The sequence below is a fragment of the Pleuronectes platessa genome, chromosome 23, assembly GCF_947347685.1.
Source record: "Pleuronectes platessa chromosome 23, fPlePla1.1, whole genome shotgun sequence".
NCBI classification, from domain to species: domain Eukaryota; kingdom Metazoa; phylum Chordata; class Actinopteri; order Pleuronectiformes; family Pleuronectidae; genus Pleuronectes; species Pleuronectes platessa.
In genome coordinates this window covers 8,705,113-8,724,482 of record NC_070648.1, presented here as the reverse complement: position 1 = coordinate 8,724,482, position 19,370 = coordinate 8,705,113, and the positions used below count along the sequence as shown (strand labels likewise).

The window sequence follows — 19,370 nt, the reverse complement described above, 5'->3', positions numbered from 1 at the left end:
GGTTGTGTGTGTGGTTGTGTGTGTGTGTGTGTGTGTGCCTGTGGTAGGTCAGACAATCAGACATTCACACCAGATCATTAGTTTCCGGCTCCGGCCTCAGGCTCCGGCGCCTTGCTTTACACTGATGGCTCTGCATACTTCATTAAACTCTGGTCAAATCTGTGACTCAGGTTTCTAACTTTCTATTCACCTGTTGTCTGCTTGACAGTGACCTTTAAGTTTCTTATTTGCTTAAACATAGAGCCCCCTTGTCTTTATATAATAAAATACTAAGTTATGGCCATGAAAGGAATTTTTATAATTGTATATTTTTATATGCTTTTTTTTTGCTTCTGTAGATTTGGTTGTTTTTAAAATCCATTAAAACATGAGAAAAGCTGGAAACCTTTCCTCTCCATATGACATTTTCAAACTGGAAATACTTAGTTACACTAAGACCTTTTTCATCTTTCTGTGCCACCCTCTTTGCTACATAAACATTAACACGGCATCAGCTTTTTATAACTTCATGCTTTATTGCTTCACATTTATAACCACCCAGTTTTTTCTATGATGTTTGGTGGTCTCATCACCAGTGAAATATTGTCAGCTAACTAAATCCGTGTTGTTTATTGATCAAAGTCCTTGGAATTGCTGCTTTAATTTTTGAATAAAAAAAACATCACATCCAGGCTTGTTCCTTATAACCGTGTGAGCGGACAGGCATTTTTGTTCCATCTGATTATTTCTCTATTCATTGGGATGTAACAGGAAACACTCTTATCTGAGATCCTCTATATAATAGGCGTGGTGTTTGACATAGCTACTGTGAAGACCTGCAGGCACACAACACTGTAGCCATGAGCCACACAGGTAAGCTTTACGTTTGCTCTAATTATTCAGCGAGTTATTACAATTTTCCTAGGATAATGAAAATGATGAATTGCTTTAATTTTGTATTTGATGCCTCAGAGCAACATATATATTGATAATATTAGTGCAATATATCTTGGATTTAAGTCTAGAAAGGGATTTAAATAGTTTTGCATTTAGTGATGAAGCAGCATCAAGAGCAAGATTTACTCTGGTAGTGAAGTTATGTCACTGCATCCTATACATTTTACAGAAATCTTTTTTAAACTACTTTGGTAAGTTTCAGATTAGTCTTGAAACTGTTTCACTGTGGGTATGTGTTTGCAGACTAAATATGTTAACGCAATAGGAGGAATGTGATGTTTTTCCATAGAATAATAAAAACTGCACTCACAGATGCCTTTTCCTTGTAGCGGAGGACCTGTTGATCATCTATCAGACTGAAGCAGAGCAATGGGCAACGTACCTGAAGTCAGCCTTCACCGGTCCCATCCCAGAGGCTGGCATCTGCTGCTACAACATCGCCACGATGTCCAGTCGACGGGACGACTTCCTCAGGCTCGCCGGTTATAGCTGCAAAATCCTGATCCTCTCCAAAGGCATGCTGGAAGGCCTCAGCCAGCTGTGGCGCTTCTTCCTGGCCCGCGTGTTGAGCCCCGCTGCTCAGGTGGTGGTGCTGCTGTGTGGCGTGGACAGTCTGACCCCGCTGCTGGAGCTGGTGCCCCTGAATGGTGACGAGTGCCTGCAGATCTCCAGCGAACAAGACGCTCATGAGTACCTATCCACTGTCACTGATATTGTGAGAAAAGGTATCATATTTTTTACTTTCTGAGGACCGAGAAAAACCATATAATTTCTGATAAAGACAGAGTATCACCATCTCGAATACCCATAATCAAATTTGGATAGAACATATGAACGAATATGTCGGCGTGGTAGTTTTAAAGGCTTGATACCCACATAACTAAGTGTAGATACGATGCAGATGGCAAGATATTAACTTTGTGCTGATAAATCGACACTTTGTGAGGTTTATCCCAGTGTTGAGAATCCAGAGCACAATCTGCACATCTTTAGCACAACAAGTTCTCATGGCCTTGCTGTTTATCTGCCATAGAGGCTCATTATTTTTTGACAATTCTCTTGGAGACTTTTTCCTTCTCCCTGAGAATTATGTGTGCTGAAGATCGTCATCCAATATTTGTTTTGCACCAGCTGCAATGAGATCTTTTGTATTACTGTGTATATCTGGCATGTCCACATCTTCCTCGACTATAACTCACTGCCATCCCTGCTTTACCTTGTTGTGCTATTGCATAAAGTCGTAAATTAAAACAGCAGAGGGGAGGATTTGAACAGGTGTGTGTGTGTGTAACATGTGATGCAAATGGCTAGTCTTTTCCTCTTCAGCCCGCGCCGCAGAACGCAAGCCATGTAAATTCGAGTGCACTCTGCATCACTTCATTGAAGTGAAGTGGTTGAGGCCTGGACATCACAAACAGTTATATTTTAACCCTGAGGTGGTTTTGCTGTTCATACAGAGTGATGGTGTTTGTTTGTCAGCACACGTAGCCGACATGTAGGAGTTGAGGAAAAGAATGTACACTCCACGACTAGGCCACCACTCGTTTAAATAGAAATTACAAGAGCTCACAATATAAAAACTAATGTAATTTAACCGTGTTTAATTTTAATAATAAGGCCTAAATTAGATGCTCTGAGGTTCGAGGTAAAGCTAAAACATAATCTATCCTTCTCACTATGTTACTTTAGTAATAGAATCTAAAAATCTCACATGGGTTCACTCAGATATTTCCCGAGGAGGCAGGGGTAAAAGAAAAGCTCCCGGAAATGTCAAGAGCTTTCTGGAAATGACTCAGGCATTTGCATTCTCAAATCCGTTCACTGGATGTCTGAGCGCACCTTGAGTGTTTTTAATTGTTTTACCAAATTCTTTTAACAGTGATTGAGACATTTCACTTGAAAGAAAACATTTATGCTCTGGGGAGCATGAATGCCTGTATATAAATTCTTGGCCAAGCATCTGATAGTTAGTGGCGGATCAACATTGCCCCTGGATAGGTGATGCTTTCCAAATCCCACATCACTGGTGTATTATTCAGTGCAATGTCTCGTCTCTCATAGGTGTTTCAGCCAGAGCAGCAAACATCAACCCACTGACACGTAAACCCTTTGGATCAGTCCAAAGTATCGGTTGCAGAGCTGTGGTCGTTCCTTCCAGGGTTCCCTGCAGGGTGAGACACCCGTCTGGTCAGAGGCCATTTCTTATTTCCTCCACAAAGCACCACTAACATTGGCTACACTGCAGTGCACTGTACTGTCTCCCTGGCAGACCTCTATGGAAGTGTTCATCCTTTTGGAAAATGAGGCTCCTGGCGGCGACACTGAGGTTGAGTTTGCTGGTGAATATCAGACGCTGCGAGTGAAGCCTGTCCACTGGAACGACAGAGCCCTGTGTGTCAATGCACCAGGTGAGCAGCATGAAAGCAAAAATAATCAATGTGTGTGCCCTGCCTGTGTTTAGTTATTGTGTGTTTTCTGTTGCAGATTTTCCTGCGGGAAACGTCAGAGTGACCGTGTATATCAACGGAGTGCCACTGAGCAAGGCAGAGCTGCAGTACTACAGCAGCATGGAGGAACTCGCTTGCCTTCTTGCGAGGGTTGCAGACCCTGTCGATTTCATGTGTCAGGTAGAGCTATTAAAGGGCTGTTTCAAACAATGTCTAATTTTTTGTTGTCTCGGTCAGGTTGGAGGGGGAATTAAAAATTTGGGGACGGCACCTTTTCACACAGTGGATAGTGTTTTAAAAACAGTAGGAAATTCAACCAAGCCCTATAATAAATCATATTAACGGTAGGAGAAATCATTACTATTATTAAACTATTATTTTGTATACGTTCCACGCACAGACTAGCGCCTCCAGACCTTTTTACGCCAATGCGGAAGCAGATATGCAGGTGATGAGTTCCAATACGGAAGCTGTGAATGGACGACACTGCTATTAAACACAACATTGATGATTATTTTTAATGATACAGGTGTCATCAGTTAAAACATGTTAAAAAACAAGTTCAACAGCCCGGTCTGCTTTAGTAAAAGAAGAAACTGTGAACACCTGGAGGTTTCAGCTTGGTTGTCCTCTGTGAGTGTTTTCTTTTTTTGACAGCACCTGCCGGCAGCACCAAAACAGAAACGTATTATACCCCCGGGGACCTGAGTGCGATCAATCCGTCCTTTTTATGTATGGATCGTTTAAATGAAAATCTATTTTAATCAGAGAATATTTTTTGAAAAACTGGCCCTATGTCCAATCAGCAATTCAGAAATGAAATAACCATGGTTTGCAGATTCAATTGGCATAGAGTAAAGTTTAACAATTAGATCTGGGCCACGGCTCGGCTAGAAAGTTGTTGGTAAAAAAGGATTTCCCTTATTTTTCTGTGTAGTCTTTTCTCAACAAACTGTTCAATTCAATTAAATCTGCCTGTGAGTGAGCTGTGTGTTTGTCTGATTTTCAGGCTCTTCAGGTGCCGTCTGTGGACAAGCTGGACGACAAGTTGTCCTCCATGCTGCTGGAGGCGATGCCCAGTGGAGGCTTCCCTGCACGGCAGTGTGACAACACGCCTGAAAGAGGTACAGCTTCGTCTGAACTTCACTTTGAATAAACATCGGCTGACCAATCACACTGAGGAAACAAAACAAACTAATTAGTTGTATAGTTGCCAGGAAATCGATTGAATATTTTTGGGATTACGGTATGAATGGATGTAAGGTGAAGCCAAAAGGGATCTCTATCAGCAGACTGTGTGTGAATATGCAACATTTGTAGGTGAGGGACAGGATTTCAGGACTGGAAGCCTCTGGTTTCCTGTTTGAGCTAAACCAGTGGTTCTCAAACCTCAAAATATTCTAGCCCCACTTTGGAGGTAGAATATTTTTCATGCCCCTCCCGCTCCCCTGCCCCAACAAAATGATAGCAAAATGGGCCAAGTTTAACCTGTGTATTTACATAACATACACATGACCATTAAATTCACATTACTTTCAGGAATTTCTGTTGTGCAAATAAAAACCCTTTTTCAAAAAACTTTGTGACATTTGTCGCTTTTTTCAAAAAATAGTGCAATAACTTTGCTTAAATTCAACACAATTGAATCACTTTTGGTGACATTTATCACTACATTCCTCCATCAGTCAAAAATAAAGAAACAATGAATTCAACCAAAAAGAGCACACAAGTGACTAGGGTGTAATGTTTCTAAGAGCAACTTGGTTTTGAACACTGTATCTCGTTTGTCACTGACCGGCTGCTTCACGTGAACAAGCTCTGATCTCACTGTGTGTGTCTCTCTGAGCGGGTGAGTGCTCTCCAAGGAATACAAATGACCCAGAACATTAAAAGGTCATCACAAAACATATGCAACACTAACCAAGTGGGGTAAATAATGAAATGTATGTATTAAGAACAAACATAGATAAATTAACACACCAGAAGCCCCAAAATATAGTCAATTGACCCCAGATGCAAATTCACCTAGGAAAATAACATAAATTCAGAGATTGACCCAAAGAAATCACGACATTTCAAATACAACACACTAGCAACATACTGTATATGCTAATGCATGACCAAGACTGTGCATTTAATTTAGTCCTTCAGTGTTCCAGCTGAATGAGGCACATTATCCACTAGGAACCAAAAAGTCTGCCATTATTTCTATGCTCATTATGTGGGAGATTGATGGTTTCATCAGCTACTGAGATTGATCCTTAACTCTGTTAAAAAGGGCACTGGAAATCCATTTCCACGACAAATAGGTCAATAAGTGCCTCCGAGCTGTCTTTCTTCGACTCTCCTGAATGTGTTAAATTGCTCACATTGCACCGGGTCAGGTTATTACCTGGATAGAAAGTGGAGATATCTTCGCTGGGAAAGAAATATTACATGCTCAAATACTGTTTTCAGGCCACAATGGACTTTTGTGAAAATGTCTGAAAATTGCTTTTCCTGCACTTTCAAATGTTCACATCAGAGCTCCACCACGCGGGTTCGCCAACCTTACTTCACTTTGCCGCCCAGTATGGACTCATGGGCGTGTCCAGCCTGCTCCTGCAGTGTCCTGGCGCCGACCGAGCGCTGCAAACGACCAATCAGCACATTCAGACTCCGGCCGAGATTGCAAGGAGTCACGGCCACACAGAGCTGAAGGCCTTACTGAGGAAAACAATGGTAAACACATCCTCATCTACAGTTTATTTAATATTCAATCGTTTTGACTGCTGCCTGTTGATTTTCACCTTCCTGCAGTTAACATTCATCCTTGCAACAGGCTATATAATATTATTGATCCTCTGTACAATGAAAACGTTTCACATAAAATACCAATATCTGATGACAGCTTCTCATGTTAAGTGATTTTTGAGCCAATTAAAGGCACCCAGTGACATTATTAGTGTGGATTGAGCTGGCTGGATGTATTATCGGCTCAGTGGAATCCTTCAGTTTTTAGTTACCTGCTGATGGCTTAAGAAAACAACAAGGTGCACATGGGCCCTTGAGGTTTCGCCGCCAGAGGATGTGGTGTAGCACTCAGTGCTCTTGCTAACACCAACAATGCCTCAGCACTATGAGCGAGTGGGGCTTTATCAATAATGAACAGAATGGAGAGGATGGAAATGTGGAAAGCAGGGAGTGGGGGGACCTCACTCCCACATAACCAGCGACGAGACGATGACCCTCCTGCCTCTCGCCCTGAATATGTTTGGCCTGCGAGGTTCCTAATGGAACACCCCCACACACACCAGAGAGGCCGTGTTTGTTCATGCATGCCCGATGGCTCACAGTGCAAGTCGTCTGCATACATTCAGACAATTAATGCAGCCTCTAATGTTGGAGATTTCCCCGCATAACAGCTGCCATTTTCTCATGTTAATATGGAGAGCCACTTCCCGTGCAACCTTCCATTTCACCGGGCGGGATGCAGTAACACAAGAGCAGCGTGTTTGCCACTCACTCGCTAATGAGTAACAATCCAGATTTAATAGATCCCGAGCATGCATGCACATCCCTTTATCTGATAAAGCTGGAGGACACTGGCTTCATAATGTTCTTTCCGATGCTAATTTCATTAGGCAGTGAGGACATTATCATTAAACAAAATGTGATGCACCAAGTGGCATGGCTAAGATGGCAGGTTGAAAACAGCACGTGCATTTCTGTTGTGTTCGGCAAAAACAAACGCAACAGATGCTGCTGCACATGGAGATGATCCTTTTTTTTTTATTCATGTAGAACTGAATATTTATATCAATATCAAGAGGTCACTCCAGAAGAACACAGTAGTACAGTGATTTGCAGGGTGTTGTATGATTATTATGAGAGAACGCAAAATATATTGAGAGGGAATTTAAACGTAACTCTCAAAGAAATCACTGTGACCAATAGGGGGCTCCGTAGCATATAATTATGAACTATAGCTGCCAACATTTTTTATTGTCATTATTATCAGAGCTATAATTATGATTCTGTCATTTGTGTGAACTAATCCGTTAAAGCTTGTATCAGGTGTTATAATCCATGTATCAATTTCTAACAGATAACAGCATCATTCTCATTTAATATCCAATAAAAACCTCCATAATAGGGCCAACTTCTAACATTTCTCCGATGCCTTGGACCGACCTATGGAGGATTCCCTCTCGAGGGAAATTTAGACACTCCAACAGCTGTCGCAAATGTATTTATCCTCCTAGCAACCCTGCTAATTGAGAGGGCCTGCAGATGGAGCGAGGTTTGATCCGACTGCTCCAGCGAGTCGCAGTGCTCTCTGTGAACCCTCGGTGAGTCGGCTGAGCTGACAGGGAGCAGCGGAGTCACGCAGAGGTCTCCCCGCAGGGACCTCAACAAGCCTATAGATGTGACACAAAGATGTGACACAAAAGACAGATTGGACATGCACAAACAATTGCTGTTTTCCTAGAGAGTAGTTAAAGTTAAAGTCAAAAGTTGGAACCTATGTGTATACTGTGCTCGGGTGGGTTTTTGCTCCTGCTCCATTTTTTGTGCATGGCGGTTTCATTAACTCATCTGCAGTGTCCCCCCCCCCCCCCCCCCCCCCCAGCTCCAATTAATCAACCCATGATGCATCAGTGATTTGGGCGTCAGTGTAGCAGCTCTGTCAATAAACCCTGGATGGATTGGTCCCTTGCTTCATACACAGGCTGAATCACTCACAGGGCCTGCGTCAGATCCAGCAGTCTGCCCTGGCAGAGCACCTCTTTGTTAATTAGCTGTGAACTGCTCTAGAGGGGGAAGCTGAATTATTCAGGGGAGCATAACTAGAATACAAATATAGAAAACGCTCTGCTGTTAACTGCAATGTTTATGTCTTCCGACTGCAATATTGTGCTTGCTCATAATTACCAACACAAACACACATTGTCCTTATTTAATATTTTAATACTGGGTCACTTGGCATTATGATGGATTCTCTGCTCCAACTAGGATTTCACCGTATGCTCTCAGACGGAGAGCGAAGCTCGATAAATACAAATTAGCCTGCAACTGTACGAGAGTAACCTCAGACTACAAAGAGCTGTGTGTGCTGCACGCTTTTTTTGTGTACAGTGGAGTCCGATTCAAATCAGTTACCACCCTACACTCCAGACGAGGGATCCGCTGGGTTCACACATCTTGTTTTGCATGTTGTGCGTGTTTGGTCAGAAACTGTGCTTTATCAGTAGGATCCAGAGATTTGTTTATCATTTGAATGATTTAGTCATCCTTGTTCTGAAAGGGAAGCTGCTAGCTGCTAACTCTCAGAGTTGCTGCAGGGAAGTAAGACTATAGAGACCATCAACTGAATTTAAAGACATGGCGGCACCCCAAAAGTAATGCCAAATCGTCTTGATTGCCCCCTAGTGGTTGGCTGCAGTGTATGTGATAAACTCACGACATGATCCAAAGCAATGTTTTAAAATATAATTTTCATAGTTATTATCAAACTGTGTTCAAGTGTTCATACTTAGTTTGGTTTCAATCAGTTATTTGATGATATAAAAAAGGGGTGAAACATCACGATTGACAGTGACTGACTCCCGATTGGTTGAGAAATGTCGATATCGCGGCACCATACTTCAAAATGACATCAGCAGTGTTCATATCCTGGATATTTTTGGCTTAAATTTTGCATAGTGGGAGGAAATGGAAACACGGCGTCCATCTTTATATAAGCCTATAGGGGAGAGCGGGGTAATGGGGGACATCGGGTAATGTGAGACACCCCCTGTATCTAGGCAACAGAACACATTTGTGGTCGTGTGACCATTATGTTTTCAAGCCCCTCCCATTCCCCCCCTTGCCATGAAGGAGAAGTTGGTGCAGGTGCTGTGGAAAGTATGTTTTTTCATAAAAATGTGATTTTTGCATGTAAAAGTAATTTTTCTTGCTTTTAATTTAATCAACTGTTGTGTCAAAACAAATTGAATCAGGTAGAACAACTTATATCATACATGTTGATGAACTTCCAACATATAAAACCATGTGATTGATGCTAGCTGAAGATTAGCCTGAATTGCTAAGAGATGTTGTTTTTCTAAAACGTTGGCTGTGGGGTAAAGTGGGACAAATGCTGTGGGGTAACGTGAGACAGTGTCTCACGTTACCCCACCATGAAGCACAGGCTAAGTTTAGTCTTAAAAATATTTGACTGTTATATTACATTATATATGTTTTATTTTTAATGTCATAAACATTGTAGAAAAGCCATCATGCCAAGAAACTATACACCAGGAAGACAACCTGGGGCCACACAGCCCTCGCAGAGATGGAGAGTGTAGCCGCTGAGGTCATGCAAGGAAAGAAGTCCTTAAGAAAAGCTGGAAGGGATAGAAATATTGAGGAGACAACCCTCAAAAGATTCATAAAGAAAAAAGAGAAAGGGGAAGTAAAATCAGTAGCCTGGGTTGCAGTAGCTGAGGCAAAGAGAATATTCACAGATGAGATTGAGGAGGAGCTTGCCAAACACTTGAAACAACTAGCTGACCAGTTCCTTGGCCTTGCTCCAGTTAAGTGCCGTGAACTGGCATTTGAATACGCAGAGAAAAACAATATCCCTGTCTCTGCCAATTGGACAGATAAACAATGTGCAGGTAAGCTAGGGTGTGCAAGAGATCACATGAATCATAATAATCATAAATGTGCTTAATTGACCAATCCCCATGATTCTGTTACTAGTCCGATATTAGTGGTTGTCAATCTAGCTGTCGATATTTTAACTATTACAACATGTGTTGTTATGGTAGTGTTGTCCCACTTTACCCCCGTAGCCGGGGTAAAGTGGGACAGAAGACCACTTTTTTTTAAAACAATCATATATTCACCGGCCTTTGTCCTGAAGACATTCTGATCATTTCCATTGCTAGAAACATCCTGAATTAATGGGAAATGTGAACATTTTACTGATATATCATTTTAGCTCGCCTAGAGGGGAGCAAATGTAAAAAATGTCCAACATTACCCCGCTCTCCCCTATCCTACAGACATTGGTGTTGCCCTGAATTCTCATCAGGGACGAGATGAATGATGAATCATCAGTGTGTCTGTGATCCCTTGACTTTTCCACTAGTGCCAGCACGAGGTTGAGATTTGTGGTTATCGTTACACAAATGCAATTTAACGGTTGAGAATCTTGCTCATGGACACTGGGAATCAAACCACCAATCTGCTCTACCTCCTGAACCACAGACGCTCTGTTCCAGCAGTACCTTACAGCAAGCTGTTAGTCATAGTAAAACATCACACATGCCTATTCAGTATGTTTGTGATCTTACACTGACATTAGCCTTTAGCTCGGAGCAGCAGCCAACTCAGTCTGGTAGTAAGAGCCCACTATAATAACACATGTTTGGTGTTGAAAGAAAACTACGAAGATCACACTTTGCTGAGTAAATATAGTTTGAAGTGTGAAGTATTTCTTTCCCTGCTGAGCGGACCACCTCTTAGTTTCCCATGCCAGATTAACAAGTTGGACGGATTTTGACTGCGTCTCAATCTGCCGTGTATCAAACAGACCTGAAACCATTAAAAGACACAGAGCATGGCGGCGCTAAAGAGCCCAGACCTGCTAACCTGTGAGCTGACCATCTCAGCAGCTGAAAACAGATTTATACTCCTTATCCCTCCCTAGATTCACTTGAGATTTTGTTCTCCCTCTGACAAAATCACGCCCACTGCTTTCGTCTGAGGCACTGCTGCAATTTGAGCAGCGGCGAAACCGAATTTGTCTGGAACGCCTGGGGGCTCTTGCCGTTTCAGACATCTGTAAAAATGATTTAGCGTTTTGTGGCTAGTAAATAAATACACCCTCCCTCATCCGGGAACGACCTGAAAGTACCACATAGGGCTTGAGCGCAGCATCTGACTGTTTCGATTCAATGCTCAGGCTGCACGATAATCAACCCATCCTTTCTACCTGTTGGGCATGTTATAAAACACCACTGTTCAGTAATGCATTCATGGCAGCCGTTAAGTAATTTACAGTAGGCTTCTCGGAGCAGTGCAATATTGTAATTGAGTCAGGAGTGCTTGTGTTGCTTGGAAACAGCACACAGTGCGTGGCAGGTTATATGGAGGATATTTTGATCAAAGTGGGCTCTGTCTCATATATTCTGCAAAGACTTAGAATTATTATTATTATTGACTTTTCTCATTGAATTCAGCGTGTATGCTCTTAATATGACACTGGAATCTAAAGTAATACTAAAGCATTATCATATGTATTATGTGTGGCTCCTGTGGGCCGTAGATTGCTGATAAAAAATCAGCAGCTGTGCTCATGCATTGTAAAAAAAAACACAATTTATATAATGTAAAAAACAGGTTTGAGGCATTTTTTCTTTCTTCTTTTTCCTTTTGTGTTTTTCTCAAGATAAACACTGTTAAAAATGTCCAAGGCAACTCCAGTTGTTCAAATCTGTCAATTAGAAAGTATGTATCGTCATTCTAATTGTGGATCCAGTCTATCCGAGGGTCTTGAGTTGCTCACTAAATGATATGTTTGGAGTGAAAGGGGAAGATTGTCTGATTTCATAATTACCCTGATCATACTCCCGTCCCTCAGCGTGCTATTAGCGAGTATAGGGCCTCAAGTCGGCAGAAGCGCTCCAGTCACAGGGAAAGCTGCGTTCTCTCAGCCAGCAGGCAGGGTTGCAGCGCGCCTCTGTAATTCCTGGCATAGCCCTGAAATTGCTTTTCCAAAAGTGAAATCCTAAGAGGTGCGTCTAGGAACCTAAAATAAATCATCTAAACATGACAAAGACACATTAAAGGTTGGCATGGAGGCAGACATCAGCCTCCAGGCCAGCCCATCGGCCAGGAAGTGGTCACCTCTGCTTTATCTTGAATTTTGACGCCTTGGATACAAGGGAGAATGAGAAAATGAGCCAAAAGAAAGGATGTAGTGAGCCAACCAATGAGCAAGCCACGTCCTTTACTAAATTACAAGTCTGCAATGCATCAAGAATTTTTCAAATGCATGAAAAATCTACTGTTGTGTATGAAAGCATCAGCATTTTAAACACTAAATGGTAAATGATCTCCACACTCTACTGTTGCAGAATATTTCCAACCCCGGCGAGGAAAATGCAGATTCCGGTGTGCAGGAAGTGATGTGCGCTGCAGGTGAGTGAGGGACTGGTGGGAAGTGGAAGGAGGCCAAAATAGAACAATGGAATTGTATTTTCCAGCGTATCATTAAGCTGGAATTGCTGTTCATTTCCAACCGATTCATATTTTTCCAAGTGCTGATGGGCACACCATGTAGCCGTTGCTTCCGAGTAGCCGAGTAGCAAAACACAGCATGCAGAACTTCATCTTCACATTTAACCAGTAAACACTTTGTGCATTAGGGAGTCCTTCCACCGCAGACATGCAGAAAGAGGAGGGAGGAGAGGATGAACAGGAGGAGATGGAGGATATCTATACTTCGCTGGGGATGAATGATGAATATGACACCTTCATGAACCCAAAGAAGGCGGTGGTTATTGCCAATCGCCCACCAGCGCCCACTCCGCGCCCAGAGAGCATCACGGTGGTGGAGGACACAGTCTCATACATCACTCAAGGTAGCTCTCTACTTTTCCCTCCAAATTATAGATATGATGGAGCTCATTTGGTGTAAAGACAACACTGAGTTAATGCACAGCATGTGAAAGGGAGTTTGGGAGCTCATGTGGGAAGGAGGAAGCGACTGGAATGTGCATTGCCTTTGTCAGTGGAGTGCTGCTGGATTGAGGGGAGAGGATTTTATTTTTTGTGGTGCAGTTTTGTTTTGATCCTATAAACCACAAGGACACAGTCGCTCCCTGCTGCAAAACAAACAAAAGCGAGGGGAGAGAAAGAGCCATTTGCCTGCGTCAAGAGTCGACAGGCCCTAACTGTTCAATTTCAGCAGCGTGAATATTTCATGAAGATGAAACATCCAAAAGTGACTGGTATTATTAAGGCTTATAAATCATTAAATCGGCCGGGGCTTCTCTTTTTCATCTCGCAAATGCAAACACCATCACATGCAACCATAATTAACTGTTATTCCCATTGAGAAAACTGTAGTTGGGGAACAACGTCATTATGCAGCCTCATATTGGGCTTGTTTGTATCCCGGGAGCCAGCTCCCTTCCCAATGGGCCTTACAAAGCAAAAAACTAAATTGAACGCACCACTGAACTCCCTGCATCCCGACCATCCCCTCAGCAACAGAGAGGGAACCTACTCGGCTGCCATCTGCAACCAATCTTGGCCAGACCAAGGCCAAGTCAGCCAAAATAAGTCATTACACGTGTTTTCCATCGTCCTTGTCCCCAGAGCGCACGAGAGAACGGAGAGGGATTTCGAGGTTTCCATCTATCGAGACAGTGGAGCTTTAAACCACACGAGGATCACATTTTGCTCCTCACTCCCACTGCCGCAGTGAGAGATGTGAGAGGGGAGATGATGCTTGGTGGAGGATTAGGAGAGGAGCCAGTTATTGGAGAGAACAGTGCACAAGTGGAAATAATGAGGAGTTTTCCTTTTGTTAGCAGCAGCAGCTCAATAAGACTAAAATGTGAATGAATTGTAGTCCAATAGGGAGGAATTGCTGGCCATGTAAATTACACAGATAGCAACGCACCGGCTCTACGGGGTAGGGAAAGTAGTAGCAGCAGAAATAGACAGATCTGCAGCAGTGCTCTTCACTCTGAGTGTAAGCCATAGAGCCAGACTTGTGTTGTGAGCAAGGTGGAAATAGAGAAGCTGTGTGTGAACGTGAAGTGGAAAAGAGAGATGCTGTCATGGAGAAAGTAGCCAGAGGGAGGATTATCTCGCAGGCTGGGGATGTTGAATTTTCATCCGGCGTTGGTCACACCGCCGCAGCTCCACCGCCTCTGACGAGCTCAACAGTGCAGCCTTTCATTCTGAACACTCACTACCAAACCAAAGGGATCTTTCAGAGCAACTAATTTGATCCAGAGCTGAATGTGAGTCTCTTTCTCTGAGAGGAACTGAGAATTTAGTGCTGGATGATTCCATGAAGATTCCTGCTATTTCACAGATATTCGTTTTATTCTATTATGTATAATATGTTTTATGGACGGAAAGTAACAGGTTTCAATCTGCAGGCAATTCACATTTGAGCAATGCACGATCCACACGTCTAGTTCTCTTACATTTAGGATATGGCTCCATCTTGTGGCGAAATAGTTAAAGTACAGGAACATTTCAGAACTTTACCATTAAAGGCAGCTGCATATCATGTGTTATATGACCATATTAAAAAGGTTCTATATTCAATTAAAATAAAGCAATAATATAGGCATGATATAATATACAATAGTTACAGTTGGCTATTTTATATTTACAGTGTTCAAGAAGAAGAAAACGCCACAAGGAAATGCTGAACTATATTCACTTCCAACTAAAGAAGGTAAGTGTGAGATCTTAAAGATGTAAACTCCACAAAAACAAGCTTTATCTTATATATTTGTAGCTTATTACACTCAGATCAAGCCTGATATTTGTGCTTGAAAAAGAAGTGGAAGTAAAATATTATCAATTTAAATACATTTGTGGTTTGGAGCCAGTGTTCAGGTTTTGCATTATCAGGTAATTATTGTTGTAATTATTAGGTATTACAAGCCTTTCCATAACTTTCTCACTTGATTTAAACAACTTTTTAATGGTTCTCTCTCAATAAATATGTGCAGTATGCTCAGATCCATGCAGAGATCCTTATTGCCACAGGATCAATTTGTAAGTTTTACCTCATATTTATAAATCTCTTAATGGAATTGGCACTAAATACCTAACAGACATGATGGTGCTATATTATCCCTGCAAGATCTCTGAGAACATTGAGGAGTGGTCTGTTAGTGGTACCCAGGACAAAGTATGCAGCATCAATATACTTAGTAACATTTTACTCAAACAAATAATTTTTGCCGACTTCGCTCTTATGATTGCCTGTTGGAATTACCTGCTGGATGGTATCAGTCAATGGTGAACCTCTTAGTAAATAATTGATGTAGTTTTTGTCAAATAAAATTAGAGCAATCATAACGGAGAAATGATTATCGCCGCAGCAAATTAATGGGCAAACACAGAGTAAACAAATCTTTAAAAATGTGTAGAAGAGAGAAGGAGCTGCTGCGTTGGCACTCACACAGATACAGAGCCATTTGTCTGCTTCGCTGTAGTGTTGGTGACACTGAATGACAGGTCCATAGATCATCCGTAAAATGACTTACCATCCCCATGACTCACTGACATTACAGATCTGCTGGGGAAAACCACATCTTATCCTCTGTGCGAGTGCCATCTGGTCGAGGTTTAAACTCTGCCTCCTCTTATTTCTGCCTTACAGTTTAATTTGCGATATCAAATGTGAAATCCACCTTGTTAACTTGTCGTGCCCGTGTGTGGCAAAATAACGTCAGATTTCCCTGCTTCCTCTTTGCAGCGCGAGGGCGAGAACCCAGCATCTCTTCCACCTATGACAACTTGGTAGAAATGCATGGGATAGAGCAGCTTGCCGGGCTCAAGCAGAGGGTGAAGGCCGGTTCGCTCACTGTGGACGAGGCTCTGGAGCGTTTCAGTGACTGGCAGAGGGCTCAGAAGGGCATGGACGCCGACCAGAAAGTAGGTCTATCACACAGTCATCATCTCACACACTGGATTTGGAATGAATTAGCAGTCCGGACCAAACCCTTATAAAACGGTCTGTGTTGAATGCCAACTGTTGCTTATGCCATGTCTTAGACTGTAAACAAAGATGGACGACATGCCTCCACTTCCTCCCGAAACTAACTACAAACTAAAGCCTGTGTACTTTAGTTTGGTCCATGTCACATCTGATAACATGGAGGAGCCAGATGATTTGGCTTCACTTTTGCGGAGCTGTAATGTTGCCCATCTGTCTATTCATGTTACAACAGACATTCAGTTTTTTACTGGACCTCCAAAAAGGCACCAACATATTTACGACACAACTTAAACATAAAACGGATCATATATAGAAATCTAATTGTGTCAGTAACTGCCTGTGTGTGTGTCAGTGTGATATTGAAGTTAACTGATGTTTGTGTGCGCAGGAGAAGTTGACTCAGCTGAGAGACGTTATGATAAAAAGCAGCGAGGACGATGACAGTGTCTATGGTAAATATTCCTAAATAAATACTAAACTTTGCTGCACAGAGACTATAACAATAATATGCAATGTTTTAAATGTGAAACTGACACAAGCAGTAAACTAACAACTGACTGTATTAAACTTCATCGCTTTAAGGGCTTAGAAAGTCTCCTCTCTCCCCAGATCAAATCCACATCGTTCATCACGCTCCAAGTGAGTCTTTAAAAAAAACTTGTCTCACTGTGCACAGAGAAAACCTTGTTTCAGTGGCGAGGATCTAATCCTCAGGGAAGGGTCTTTAAATCAAATCCCCACAGCTGAGGTTCACCTGAACTAAATGGGAGTTTTCATTATTGTCTTTCACTGAACAATTCTCTTTGTTGCTGTGAACGTTGGATAATTTCCCCTCAGGTAATACGCAGAAGGAGAATCGCAGAGCAAGCGTACCGCTGGAGTCTGGGGTTTACAGCAAGCCGCTCAAACAGCACCATGTAAGTGGCCACATTTAGTTTACAGTTTACATGATACTGTAAACCCCTGGAGTTGGAAGAGACATATACACAAATACGCTGAAGTGGGACAAACAAAACCAATGACAAATATCCCTCTGAAATACTTTGCAGTCACATTTCTTTCGGAGACCCAACAAGCGGTGAAGGCAAGTCTAAAAACAGAAGGAATATCAATTCTAATACCTCATTTTAAGTTACTTAAGATCTTCTAATGTGTCACGATTTCCATATTTACAGGCTCCATCGCTCCACAAAGATTCAGATCTTCCAATGATTATACTGATTTAATCTGAATACACTACTTGTTCAGCTGTCTCGTTCAAAATATATATGGATGTTAATTCTCCGATAAAGTAGAAAAATGTGCATTTCCCTATCATTCTTAGTTTAATCATATTTGACAATTGTGAGTCAGGTTAATTATGATCTATGATCTTGCTTTTGATTAATTTGATCCAACTATTTTTAACACCATTGTCTTTATGTATTTTACTTTATTTAATTTGTTTTACATCTTTTTATACCATTTGTTAGTTTTATGATTGTTTTCATCCCAAGTCTTTGTTTTCTAACATGTTCTTACGGATCTATCTTATTTCCTGTCTTTCAATTTATTGTAAAGCCCTTTGAAAGGTGCTTTATAAATAAAATGTATAATTATTATTAAATGAATTATTTGTTTAACTTGAACGAGAAGAAAAAATACATGCTTAATAAAAAGGAATTAACGATGTGTTATTTCTAGATGTTTAACTTTCATGAAGTTGTAATCCAGGTTGGGTCCGGGCCTGAAGAACCCTCCCCATCTTTGCCTCTAGAGGGCGATGTATCTCTAAATATTCATCCATCTGGGGAGAACAGACGCACCTGCTGACCTCCTGAGGGCTGGGAGGCAAGCCATGGTTTAACAAAATCAATCCATACATTTTTATGAATGTTAACAGAAGGTGAAAACACTCATTCAGCAGGTGACAACATGAATGACGCTCTTCAAACGGCAACCAGACAAAAAAGGTGTTGAACCTTGCTTTGCATCAGCCAATACTTGTCAAAACAATTCTATGAATGAGGCACACGGAAAATTTGTTGAAAGATTGCAGCTCAGCTCAGTGGGATGAATAAAACGTGGCCCTAACCTGTTACAGAGTTGTTCTGTAACAGCAAGTGAGATTCAAAGTCAGAGGCTTAATTTTCCTTGGAAACTCCTTGGAAACTTAGAATTTCTGAATAATAAACTTGTACGGAATAGATTTGTTAAAAATCAGAAATTGCTGCGGTTCACAAAACTATCCAGGAGCTGGCACAAATGCACACACTCTCTCACATGTTCACACACATGCACAGATACCAGTTTGTTGGTACAGCCCAGCCTGTGCCTGAATGAATGAATAAGAGCTGCATGGGGAATTCAGTGAATGCATGGCTAAATCCAAGCTCAGTCTTGAAACCCAGGCAGAGGCTGAGTTGTGTGCCAACAAAGCAGCTGGGTACACGCCGGGCACATTTTTCTGTTCAATGATGCTCTTTGTGAATAATATGTATTAATGCCGTCCCTACTTAGACCTGCCAGTTAGCCTTTGGAGATGATCCGGCTTCGGGACCCCATGGCATTCGAGGCATATGGTTGCCTGTCACCTGCTGAGTATATTTCGGTCCGCGTGTCGGGCACAGCCAACGAGATAGGCTGCGATTCATCACGTATGCAGATATCCGAGCGCCGCCACGAGAAATGATTCCCCCTGTCACAGAGAGACGGATCGAGAACTTCAGTGGCATACGTCGCCCACGCCGAACATGCTTCTATATGTGGGCAGAGCAGCATCAAAGACCAGGGATCAAAGATTCTCTGGTTTTCAGAACCTCGTTCTGTACATCCACAGCGAGAGGGGAAAAATAATCTGAAATGTAAATGATCCAAACTGTCAATATTATATCACTTGATTGACCAAACTCTGTTTATATCTAACAAAGAACACTTTATAAAATGTTGTATTTAGGTATAAGTTTATAATTACACCATGTGAGAACTAATTTGTACATATTTCTAATCTACACGTACTGTATTTATTGTGGCATTTTATAAAATATCTTAAAGCTATACTAAATAATAGACATCAAAGATATATATATATATATATAATGTAGATGCACAGTGTTGCCATTCACCTACACACACACATTCATACAGTGCATCTACATGCAGCAGTTGCTCTATCGTACGTCTCTCAAAGGCCATCAAGGCCAATTAAGGGTTCATGCACATGCACAGAGGGAGACTGGGATCGAACAGCCGACGCCCTGGTTAGTGGATGACCTGGTCTA

At 41.9% G+C, this 19,370-nt stretch overlaps 1 protein-coding gene across 1 annotated transcript; it reads left to right on the top strand.

Moving 5' to 3' along the window:
• The first annotated feature begins 818 nt into the window (after nt 1-818).
• On the top strand, nt 819-17,783 carry LOC128430291 (B-cell scaffold protein with ankyrin repeats). The gene is made up of 16 exons (XM_053416328.1): nt 819-852; nt 1,266-1,661; nt 2,998-3,107; nt 3,206-3,344; nt 3,421-3,563; nt 4,393-4,507; nt 5,908-6,104; nt 12,491-12,554; nt 12,782-12,997; nt 14,773-14,835; nt 15,868-16,046; nt 16,499-16,562; nt 16,720-16,749; nt 16,948-17,027; nt 17,160-17,194; nt 17,286-17,783. Exons 1-15 carry the CDS (start codon nt 840-842, stop codon nt 17,190-17,192), a joined length of 1,842 nt encoding a protein of 613 aa, XP_053272303.1. The 5' UTR covers nt 819-839; the 3' UTR covers nt 17,193-17,194; nt 17,286-17,783.
• The last annotated feature ends 1,587 nt before the right edge of the window (nt 17,784-19,370 follow it).

Excerpts from the sequence above, each read along its gene's own strand:
- LOC128430291 (XM_053416328.1), top strand. Across the intron at positions 4,508-5,907 it reads TGACAACACGCCTGAAAGAG|AGCTCCACCACGCGGGTTCG; the intron begins GTACAGCTTCGT and ends TGTTCACATCAG. Across the intron at positions 6,105-12,490 it reads CCTTACTGAGGAAAACAATG|AATATTTCCAACCCCGGCGA; the intron begins GTAAACACATCC and ends CTACTGTTGCAG.